Raw genomic sequence first — 12,289 nt, forward strand, 5'->3', positions numbered from 1 at the left:
CCTTCTATAGCACCAGCTATTACCTACAAAAAGCTGAGGAGTGTTTAATGTCCCTCATTCTGGCAAGTCTGCAAAGAAAGGAAAGTGCTAAGAGTTCAGGAGTGGTGGAGGAGGAACAGGGCAAAAAAAAAAAAGCAATTAGTGCCTCTTTGTGCGGCTTGGATACTTTATGCCGGGTCCTAGCTAGTCGGAGACAAATAATGCTTAATCCTGTCTTTGGAAACACATGGCATAAAGAGGGTTATTCTCTCCACCCACTTCAAGGCATTTAACTCTGCTCTGAACAGCCCCTCTGGAGTTACCTGCCTCTCTCCCAGCACCCATTGGAGCACAGCACCATCGTCCTTAAGGACCTCATTGAGGTGACGGTGATGTGGGATGCCTGGAGCAAAATGGTCCCCAGCCTTTCCCGTCCTCCTTCCCGGCCCTTTCCCCCTGTTTCTGTCCATTCCGAGCATCAGTCCTTGCCTCCTCCGGAGGAGGTTTCTCCTTCCCGCTCCCCAGGTTATCTGCTGAATTCCACACACGCCTGCACAGACGGGATCAATCCGAGGCTGCCTCGCCTCCAGCTTATCTCTGCTCCAAATGATTGATTTTCCCTCTTTAAGGGTAATTTGCTGGTGAATTCCATGTATTGCAAAAACCCCTGTGAAATCTAATTCAGCCCGACTGGCAGCTGGCACTTTTGGGAGAGAATACTCGAGTGCCGTCAATTCCCCTTTACAGTTCCTTGCTGTGTAGATCATATTTATAGTGTGCGTGTCTGTCATATGCATATATATGCTACGGATGATTCATATATTGCACCTGCACACGCATGGGCACATGTAATATCCCTATGCGAGTCTCTGATGTGGCTTTATACAACAAATACCATGTATTCCCTTGGCCTGGATTTTCTTCTTTTAAAATTTCTCATTTATCTTCCTCAATATGCTTATTTTGGAGAACGGTTTCCAAATTATTTTAAAATGTCAGACCATCACAGTTGTGCTTTATACAGCCTCTGCCCTTTTCTTCCTCTTCAGTCAACCGTGTCAAGGAAAATCAAGTAAAACCCAGGGCAGACGAGCTGGTTTCTCCGGCATGCCCTGCGAAAATACTGCTGCTCTCAATACACCTCTGTGGATCTTGCAGCGATAGGAGGATCAAATGAGGAATGCCCTGAAGGATGCTCTGCTCTTCTTCCTGCGTGGCCAAACCCTTATCTTCTCCCTAAAATACTACATCAAGCCATCAGGTTGTAAAACAGCAGCATATCCAGCGAGGATGTCCATGACCACCACCTCCGCCAGCCTTGGAGCACAGGAGCCTGAGCTAAACAGTTCTAATAAATGAATGCGAGCTTATTCCACAGCTCAGGGCTCTTGGCCTCAACCTGGAAACACACCTTGCTGCAAAACTGAGTAATTCAAGGCTTTCATCTTCCATTTCACACACAGGATTTATTCATCCCTGCCGATCTATTGAGAGGAGAATCCAGCCCTAGTCTGGGAGTGTGTATGAATACACACAGAAGTCTTCTGCAGTGTCCAGTCGAGCTCAGACTAAATGCCAGGAAACCTTCACAGATTTTTATAATCAGCTCTCAAACAGCCTTGGAAAGATATTCAAGTGGTTTGCTGCTTATCTGGCCAAGACACAAACTCAGCCACGCAGAGGTTAACGCTTTCTCCTTGTTTCACAGAACACCGGGTCCAAAGCAATCTGCAAACCCCATGCACTGATTTCTCCTGCCTTCAAGTGTTTTCAATAAGCTGTAGAGAATGCAAGAAGCAAAGTCAGCACAGCCAGTTGAAAACCTCTTGGTTGCATTCCGAATCCACATTTGGGGTCATCTCGGCTCAACCCGGGCGCATCCTCCTGGAGATCTTCCCCTTCCCATCGCAGCCCCTGCCAGTTCCTCTCCCAGCAAGGCTGCAACCGCGTCTGAGGGACACAAGCCGTGAGTCTGCAAGGGACAGACTCAGAGGAACGGGTTTCTCTTTGGGGGCACCCTGCTTGGGTACCTTGTCTGAGGCGTTAACGCCAGCCGAGCTCCAGAAAGGCACTTAAACACAGAGGTAAAATCAAGAGCACGCTTTCAAGCACCGTCTTGTGTGCAACGTAAGTACATTTTTAAGTGCTTTGCTGAATCGCTTAATCTAACTCCTTCAAAAAGCAATCATTTGAGTTTGTGCAGAACACGCCAGAAGAAAGACCGAAACCTCACCATTTAAAAATGGATAAAAAACACCTTAATGGCCTGGTGGCCCACGCAGAGTGTTTTAAGGGCCAGACCCATACTACATCCTCTCCCCAGCTCTACAATGGCACAACTGGAGTGTGATGGCAGGCATGTCCCCCAAAGCCACACAGCCCTACAGGACCCCTGCGTGGGGAAAGGGTCAGGCGTGGGCTGCACCGTCCAAGTAGGACCTCCCCAAACATGTGGGCTGAAGGAACAGCATCCAGATTTGCTGGGTGGGGGCAGAAGGCAGCTGGATGGCTTTGCTTAAGACAGAAACCAACCTCTCCTTGGACTAACGACATGGGTTGGGAGGCAGGAGACCCAACTCGAGCAAAACGATCTTTCCCAAGACTCTACCTTTGATTTCATGTGTCTCCATCCATCTGCTCTCATTTATTTGTTTAGCTTCTCTCCCCAGAGACACATATAATTCTCTTCTTGTTCTCCTTTGCCCCTAACACAAATGAATCATGTCATCTCCAGCGTGAAGGCCGCGTTGGCAAAATAGCTTCTGTCAGCCACGTCCTCAGTCACATCCCTGCCTGAAGACCTTGGTCCCTTGCCGTCCCACCCCTGCACTCACAGCACCGGGAGATGAGAGAGCACGGCCATATCTCAGCCCCCTCACATCCAGATGCTTTGTAAAAGCCTCACAACTTGTATGAGGTACTCAAGTGTACAAAATATCACCATCACACAATGAGCTTCCTGTCCTGTAAGTTTTTACTGAAGGGTTGGGAGTCTTGGGGCTTCTATAAATACACTGCCCAGGAAGCAGGGCTAGAACAAACCTGGATGCAGATGCGGTCCCACTTCTATCTCATATACATCTTTTTCACAACCTGGGTATCTTGTTTTCTCCCCCAAAGCACTACCTTGACTGTTAATCCAGCTGCAAGGATCCATAAGGGAAATGAGAAAGATCCCCCACAGGATAACGCAGAAAACAAACTCCAATTGCTTATAAATTTCCTCCCTCCAGATATTCCAAGGCGTCAGCTCTCCCGTGCTTCTTATCAGAGGAAATAATGCTGTGGCCAAAGCGATCCATGCTAATATGACACACACAGTAAAAGTCCCTTAGCAGAGAGGTCCACTCTCAGCAGTTCTAAAAATCCCAGCCAGTTCTTTTGGGGAAATCTCAGGAAGTTAAAGAAATAGAAACCAAAAGAATACGTCTATTTTTTACTGGCAAAATTGGGAAGGCAAGGCTATTTTTTATTCTCCAATTCTAAAATTAGCAAGGCTGAAAAGTGAATTCTTGAATGGGAGTCACTCCAGCAAAATGAGCTTTTTAACCAGAAATAATGACAGATCCTTCATCCTTCTGGCACAAACAGAAGTGTTACAATGCCCTTCAAGAATGGATCTGCTGACATCTTTCAGAAGGCATGACAGCGGCTCTATTCAGGAACTATCCTAAGCATCTGTCATATCCATATCTTCTTTATTAGCAACTGACATTTTCAAGAGAAAACAGTCTCTTTATCTGCTTAATAGCTCATCTGCACCTCTTCAGGCTGAACTCATAACTCCTGGGTGGTGACATCATGTCACAAGTAGGTGATTAGTTCTGTGTCATAATCACTTCACGAGAATTAAACAAAAAAAGGGATTTCTGGGTGGCTTTACGAGACTTGGGGAATTTAACTGGGGTTGGGGAAAGACAAGTCCACCATTTCAGCCCGAGACACCCCCTGGTTTCCAGCCACAAATTATAATTGCCCACTTTTTGGAAGATGCCCTCGTTAATTGAACTGCTGAGATTTCGGGGAGTGGGGGGAGAGGTTCTGTTTCATATCGCTCAGCGCTACAACTTAGTTTACCTGAAGCATCAGGAAAGCATCCTGACAACGCCATTTACCCTGACAAACCCTCTCCCCTCATCTCTCTCTTGGCCCGAAGAGGAACGGGGCAGCAGGAGCCTGTAGCCAGCGCCTTTCCGCGGGATTTCAGGTTCACCATGAGGTGTCAGCACTAGTTTGAGGCAGACACCGAGGCAGCGTGGCGGGTTCGGAGGGCACCGGTACGCCGTAGCAGCCAGACGTGAACTGCACAAGCCAAATAATCAGAGTAATTGAAGGTTTGCAAGCCCCAGGCTGCAAAACATGCTGCAATCCCTCCGTGGCACAGACCAGCGCGTGATAAATAGGAGCTTTGTTAACATGAGGGGGGAACAAGCGGCTCATTTGCGGTGATGAACTGGTATCCTAATCCCTCCACGCCAGTGCGGATCTCTCGTCTCCCCCTGACGGCAGCAGTACATGGCCCCGCCGGGACAGAGAGCCTGGGAACCCGTCCTTTGGCTCCCTGGTGGGTCCTTTGCAGGAATCCTCCCTTTCCAAGACAGACTGGCAAAGGACTGCTTGACAAGAGCCCTCAGAAGTGGGTGAGGACCAGCACCCCACACAATCCGATTTTCTGGCTCTGGGTGGCCGTGCAATTCCTGCTGCACCGAGATACGCACCACGGCTGCACTCGGGGGATGCAGCAAGGGCAGCAGTAAGAGCTGAAATATAGTTACCAGGACATAACCGTGCACCTCAATCCAGGTTAATCCATGACTTCTCCTTCCCTTCACCCCCCAAACCACACCAGTGCTCCCCTACAAAAGATGGGCAAAAGCAGCCGTGGCAGAGGCCACCTCACCTCGTCCTTGTCCTGCACCTGGATGAAGAGGGGGAGGGCAAAGCCCACCTGGGCCAGCTCGGGGATGGCCACGCTGTACTCTGAGCTGTTGAACTCGGGTGCGTTGTCGTTGATGTCAATGACCAGGATGTTGAAGGTGGTGGTGACGGTGGCATTGGAGGGTGTGCGGTCATCATTCAACTCCGTTCCCTACAAGGACAGAAAACAACAGGGCAGCCTTTATTTTTCGAAGAATAAATGTAAAAGAAAGCATGTGTGTTGTGATTAGAGGCTCTTGCAGCTTTTGCTTCCTCTGCTTTGCCAAGGAAGGATGCTCAGGTAGTTCTACTCTTGTCCCTTAACCTTGAGCACCTTTCCACACCGCTGACCCATTGACACCCACAGGTGTTGACCCAGCTCTTCCATCACCCATGCTGCAGACCCACAGAACTCTCACAAACCTTCCCAGGGGTTTAACGTTTCCTTCAGGATGGCTGTGGCCAAGATCTCACTTGCCCCTACCATGCAACATGTTGTCAGGACTCAGAGTCATGCTGGGGGATGAACAGGTGACTTCCCTACCACAGGCATTTAAAACAGAATATTGCCTTGCAAGATGCGGGAGAAAAACTGGAATACAGGAGGTTCCACTTGAATTTGAGAAGAAACTTATTTGGGGTGAGGGTGGCAGAGCCTGTACCAAGGTAGCAATGGAGTCTCCTTCTCTGCAGACATTCCAACCCGCCTGGACACCTTCCTGTGTAACCTCATCTGGGTGTTCCTGCTCCATGGGGGGATTGCACTGGATGAGCTTTCCAGGGCCCTTCAACCCCCAACACTCTGTGTGACAGCCCCCAAAACAAGGGAAGCCACGATGGAGCAAAGAGCACTCCTGTACTTCTCTGTTGTCTCCTGAGGTGGGATCAGGAGGAGGGAGTTGACCATCCTCGTATTACTGAACAGACGAAAAACTAGGGCAGCAGAGGAAAACAAGATTTAGACCTTAAAATAGGTTTGGCAACATGTGTCTAAATACAGAGCTGAGTCATGACTCTGTATCACACCTCTGTCGCAAGGAGGACTTGAATTTTACTTTTGCAAAAGAATAAAGTGCAGATTTTATCCCCAGCAAAGCAAGGCTCGTGAAACAGCCTTTTCAAGCAGAGTCCCTCCTCCTGTCCTCTGGATGGTCTCGCTTTGCTGTGGGCACAGAAAAGCAATGCTAACGCGACCCACATGGCTCATCGCTATTCAGCGCTTCTGCTCGCGGCAGCAGAACAGGCTGATCCGAACACGGAGCGATCCAGCTGTATTTTCACCGCGTGCTCTGGGACGAGAGCAGCAGGGAACATTTGGGGTCCCGGAGTGTGGGTTGCAGAGAGCTGGCATTTGTGGGAGGATGTATAGCTTGTGCGGAGGGGAAATAAAATCTACTACATCAACAGAATGTAGCCAGAACACCGTTACCGTGCAGGCAGGAAAACAAGCAAGTTTGCAGGTTCACAAACCTTTCCAAGATTAAACAGATAATTTTGTCCCTATTAAAAACAGACAATCCTCCCTCTCTTGAGTTCTACTGAGTTTAAACTATAAAGCCCCAAACCAAGAGATACCAGGGATGGATGTGGATCTCTTCGCCATGCACACAGCCCCACAGCATGACCTGTGTCTGGGACCAAGAGGGGTAATTTCTTGTCCCTTTGCCCCCCCAAAACAAAGCATCGCACTTGCCAAAACGAGGAGAAGTGCTGGCTGCTGCCCTCCCAATCAATGACCCTTCCTATGATGCTGATTTTTTCCCCACCCTGGTCCAGCAGAATCTATACTGCTAAATGTGTTTCCAACCTGCTGCCCAGCTTGGTATTGATTTTAATTACAGGGCTGCAAGCAGAGCCAGGGAACTGCTCTCAGGTGGGGCTGGTAGGCACATTTCAGTGTCTTTTCTTGATGAAGCAACTTTCAGCATCGCTCCCTGCCTGTGCCTGCTTGTGCTGGGCAGATGCACACCATGCCCTGTTATACCGCTGCCTGCTGATGGGCCAAAATGCTCCTGGTTTTCTGAGTTTTTTTTGGGGGAAAAGATGGGAAATAGGCAACAAGTTGGCACAATTCAGGTGCCCAAATGTAGGTGTCTCATGTTATTTTCCATCCCAGGGCATCTGCACGCTGCCAAAAGATACAACCAGGGCGAAATCTAATTGAAAGCCAGGGCACCCAAAAATGAGCTTATACAATCGTAGAATAGTTTGGGTTGAAGGGACCTTCCAGGCTCATCCAGTCCAGCCCCTACCATGAGCAGGGACATCTTCAGCAGCTCAGGTTGCTCAGAGCCCCGTCCAGCCTGGCCTGGGATGTCTCCAGGGATGGTTCATCCACCACCTCTCTGGCCACCCATCTAAAGGTAACCACGTTTTGGGCCACGATACAAGGAGGCTGTGCTAGACATCTCATTTGGCTTGGCCATGGAACAGCACATCACAACTCAGGACGGCCACAGGAGCAACATGTCCCAGATTTGCTCCCCCACCTTGAAAGCCTTGTCCCCATGCAGCTTGCCCTCCCAATCCAACTCTGCCAACGTGTCTCCTGGACAGAGGAGCTCTCACCTTCACCGTGAGGATGAACCCAGCACTGTAGAAGGGGTTCTCCCGGTCCAGCGGCCCATTCAGGGTTAAGGCTCCGCTGATGTAGTCCAGTGCAAAGATGCTGTTGGTGTTACCTGACCAAAAAAACCCAGACAATGTGAGCACAAGCAGTGGGTTGAGGGGATGTCAAATGGCATGGGGGGTAATGCAGAGGAGGAAGAAGGAAGCCACGAGCCTCTTCTCCAATCGGTCTCCATGCATGAGTGGAGCTGGTGCTTGAAAGAGAGAGGTTTTACAGAGCAGAGCCACCACCAGACCAGGAGCTCCGAGCCAGGCACAGGCTGCAGTGGGCTCTGCAAACCCTCCACGTTACCCCAATGCACTTTGCAATATATTAATAATAGCTAGAGTGGTCCTCTCCTCCTTCACCTGCCCCAGCTCAGGGCTCAAAACGGAGCTTTCCTTCCAACAGGCAATGCAGTTGCGAATGCTGTGGGCAGCTGGAGAATTTAAAAGGGAAAACACACAACAGCACAGTCAAAACCAAGACGAGATGCAGGCACTCCCCTCTGAACAGTGGTGTCGCTGGGGTGGGCACAGCCTCTCTCTTAGAATACAAGAGTTAAGGGACATTGGTCCAGGTTAATCAGAGGAAGGCACAGACCAGAGGATGCTGAGGATAAAAATCCACACGTATTCAAGGAGAGAGTGGAGAGGTTAATGAAAGAAACAAAATACATCAAATAACAGAAAATCCACATGCAACCCAGGAAATTTCTTAGCTGGATGTGTTTGGTGATAGGGATAGTATCAGAGTAAGCACTATAGGCGCTTTTATGCTCTTGCGTAGGTGTCTACTGTTGGTGGATGTGTTGACCCCCTGCAGCTGCCTCATTTTCCTCTATTTGAGCTGAATTTGGCCTCTGTGCTGGTCCTGATGTGCATGGAACCAGCTGGGGGCGCCACAGAAGGCTGTGCCGCCTCCCCGGAGCACCCCATTCTCCCTTGAGCTCCTCTGGAATCAGACACCCAGTGCAGATTGAGACAACACTTGAGTCTCGCGGCCAGCAGATGCTCACGAGATTAATGTCCTGCACTGGGAATGCACTTGTGACAGTCCCAGGTGCTCTGTCTGTCAGCCAGACAAAAGAGAACAGTTGGCACGTGGAGCCTGGGACACCTGATGCCGGCCTGACATGATGCCAGAGGTGGCTGCTCAATTAGTGATTATCAGGGAGGTCATACGCAGGCATATGGCCACCCACGCCACCCCCATCAGCCTCTCACAATGTGCAGAAAGCCCTGATCCAGCCTCCAACTGGAGCAAGGAAACCCTGCAGGTATGTTACATTCATCCCGGACAAAAATAAAAACCAAATATATAATAAAAGACAAACAAACCCAAGCCTGTCTTCTCAATGCATCTCCGCATGAACGGAACACGCACGACATTTGTCATTTCCCTGAAGGGAGCCGCAAGACGGATGTGTTGCCACAGAAAGTTGTTTCCCGTCGCTCAGCATCATCCAAGCCTGTGTTGACCACAGCTGCACCTTTCTTGGGACGGCCAAAGCCTCCAGGTCTGCCTTGTCCCTCCCTCACAGCCCTGGAGCCCCCCTGGCTTTCAAGAACCACTGGTTTCCAGCTTCTATGCTCTATCCTAGAGCCATAAGTTCCACAATACCTTTTCCCCCCACTTCTGAGCCTTTATATGTTTCTCATAGACCAATGCCCCCCATTTCTGCCCTTGGTCCTCTCTTCTCTCCAGCTAAATGGCCCATTGCCTGCTAGCTAGCTTAAAGAACTGGTGTGTAGCTACCTTAAATATTAGAAGCAGCCCTTTTTAAAAAAGAAGAATAATAATCTTCCCCTTCCATACAGGAAGATCTCCAGTCTCCCTCCTCAGGCAATTCTCTTTTTGTCTTGACTTCCCACCTTTGCTCTGTAATTTACAGTGAGCTCTCTAGGAGACTCCTTCTGATACCAGGTTTGAAGGACACTCCACGAGATACATTGTGCTGTAAGGCATTTAAGTGCTCTGGGATGCCATGTTGCCATGGTTAAATTTATGCATCAGGGCGATCTTGGCACACAGCCCCTAACATAAAGTGTGATGAAATACCTTTTTGATCACAAAACACTGTTCTGCTAACACGAATCTGTAAACGCAGACACCAATGGATTTTAGTGGAAATAGGTCAATAGAGTAGGAATTTAACACAAAGGACTGAACACAGCACTGAGCTCCCTGTCCTAAAAACAGTTACGTGTTTCATATTCAGTTGTTAAAGGATGGACGAATAAGTGAGGGACCGATACACCCTGTTAGGCTGCACATCAGAGGCTGTTCTCTAGCCCAGCCTCCCCAGCAGCGCTCAGACAGCAGCTACGCATCTGATGCCCTCGCAGGCACCTATCTGCAAGCACAGAGTTGCCAGCTTTGCAAATCAGCCTCCAAAGGGAAGACGTGTCTCCAAACTTGTCCCTCCGAGGCCTTTCGCAATTTCCTTGACAATGCTTCTCCAAGCACCGCTTCATTATTCCTCTGCCCAGCGATCCCGGCTGAAGCACTCGCTCTGCCCACCAATGTGTGCTCCCCCGAGATGCTTTCTTTGCAGAAAATCTCTCTAATCATCTTCGCATTTCCTCAGAGCGAGGGAAAAAAAGAAAGAGATGGGGGAAAAATAGCCAATTTTGTCTTTCCCTCCCCCACCAGTCTGTCACTCTCCTCACCTCTGGGCAATTTCTCCTCCCTGTCTGGATCTCCTGTCCTCTCCATCAGCTCCCAGCCCAGGAGGAAGCTGAGCCTGGGGTGAGCGCAGCACGTCAGTGGAGCACACTGCCGTTTGCTCATTGCCGCTTTTGAAGCGATGCTTCAGTGCACAGCCGTGAGATGGAGAACACAGAGCGGATGGAGACCTTCTGCAAGGATTCCAAATCCAGTCAAGATCCACAGATAATCCCGTTCCTGGGAGGATACAGAATAGCTCAGACCTTTCCACGTCCAAGTTTGCACTCTGCAAACTATTTTAATGACACAGACAGGAACTATCATGGCCGCGCTTGACAGGGAAGCCAAGTGACCTTCAAGAAGGTGTCCTCTTGCCTGCTTTCCTGTGAGAAGTGTTCACACCATGGCACACCGGACCTTCCGCTCCACACCAAGCAGGTGACAAAATGATGGCTCACCTGGCTCAGGAGTTACCAGCTGCTGGATGCGTCCTGGCTTGAGCCATCTACTGCCTGACCTGAAGCTGGTCTGAACCACCAAAACATTTCTAAATGGGGACTTCATTTCCATGCCTCTGGTTTGAGAAGGGAGCCCAAGACCATGCTCTGGTTGCTGTTGAACAGACACTCATGTGTCTGGTGGCACGTCCACACAGAACCAGGCAACCTGGTTCCATCACCCAGAGCGAGAAGGAAAAGGAGAAAGAAGGAGAAGGAGAAGGAGAAGGAGAAGGAGAAGGAGAAGGAGAAGGAGAAGGAGAAGGAGAAGGAGAAGGAGAAGGAGAAGGAGAAGGAGAAGGAGAAGGAGAAGGAGAAGGAGAAGGAGAAGGAGGAAAACTTTCCCAGCCCTCCATCTGGGTGTGGGTAAAAGCAGCTCCTGCATCCACCACAGCCGGGCAGGGGACCAGAGAGGTAGAGACCAACGTGGAGCTGGACTGGGAGCAGCGGGATGGATCACAGCAGCCCATTCGGAGTGTTTTTCCAGGCTCATTGAGGAACGGATGGTGGCACAGGCATCACTTTGGAGAAACACTGCGAGAATGAGGTGTGTTATAGATGAGGGCCATAATGTTTAATTGCCCTCAGCCAACGCTCTCACGGTTTAAAAAGGCCATTAAAATACTGGCTCAAACCCAGGAGGAAAAAAAATAAAGGAAAAACAAGATGTTGGTGTCTCCTCCTTTCTCCCTATCCCTTTAGCCTTTAAGCATCATTCAAATCCCTAGAAAAGAGAGATGCAGCTATCGCCCAGCTCTGCCTGTCAGCCAGGGGAAGCCGATTCCCCCATGCAGGCAAGTTTTCCCGCTCCTCACGACATGAAGGGCTGTTTGTATCGAGGAGCCGCATCCTCACCGAGCCCCTGAACTCGGAGCGGATGACTTTCATGAGATGTGAAAGGGGAACCCATCACACACCTTGAGCGGGATAATTTATTAATCAAAATGTGCTCTGTCAGGGCTCCTCGGCACCAAAATAGATGCCGTTGGATGTGGTTCATAGAGTCAGCAACGGACACAGTTATCATCGTATAAATAGCCCATCAGCTGCCGTGACCACCTTGCTGCTCTTCACCTTCAGTTCTTGCTCCCGTGCGATACACAGGGAAGCGCGCCAGGCCAGATACCTCACCCGGCGTTTAAATTCAAAGGGAACAAGTTATTTCCAAAGGAAAAGGGATTATGACAACCTGAGCTTTATTCCTTCACTCGGTGTGAAATCTAGGAAGCACTGCCCATTCCTCCTGCTCTGCACTTGGGTTCCTCCCAGAAAGTGCATCTCTCCCTCTGGGACACCCAATTTGAGCACAGCGCTGCGTGCCAGCACTCCTCCGCACACGCTCGCTCTGCAAACAGGCATTTTTAGTATCTTCCCCAAAAGATTTAATTGCCCATTCGAGCACAACCGGCAGAATTTTTGATCTTGCAGAGCCACAAAAGCAGTTCGGATTAAATGCTCACACAGTTCCCTTTTTTAGAACTGAATGTACAGTATGAGAAAATAAAAGGAGAGATTTATCAGCCATGGTGCAATCCCGCTCCCAGAGCCCCCGGAGCTGCTGCTGGGTACCCGAGAGGAGAACACAGCCCGCAGAGTTTAAGGGTTCCTGCTCCGAGTG

The 12,289-nt window shown here is 49.8% G+C and overlaps 1 protein-coding gene across 1 annotated transcript in view; it reads right to left on the reverse strand.

Moving 5' to 3' along the window:
- CDH23 (cadherin related 23) overlaps window positions 1-12,289 on the reverse strand; it is a 201,370-nt gene that overhangs the window by 82,213 nt on the left and 106,868 nt on the right. Inside the window, exons 10-11 of the mRNA XM_065067987.1 lie at window positions 7,465-7,577; window positions 4,880-5,068 (exon numbers count right to left, since the gene is read on the reverse strand). Coding sequence (XP_064924059.1) covers window positions 4,880-5,068; window positions 7,465-7,577 — 302 coding nt within the window. The remainder of the gene's footprint in view (window positions 1-4,879; window positions 5,069-7,464; window positions 7,578-12,289) is intronic.

This window comes from Columba livia, chromosome 6 (genome assembly GCF_036013475.1).
Source record: "Columba livia isolate bColLiv1 breed racing homer chromosome 6, bColLiv1.pat.W.v2, whole genome shotgun sequence".
NCBI lineage: Eukaryota > Metazoa > Chordata > Aves > Columbiformes > Columbidae > Columba > Columba livia.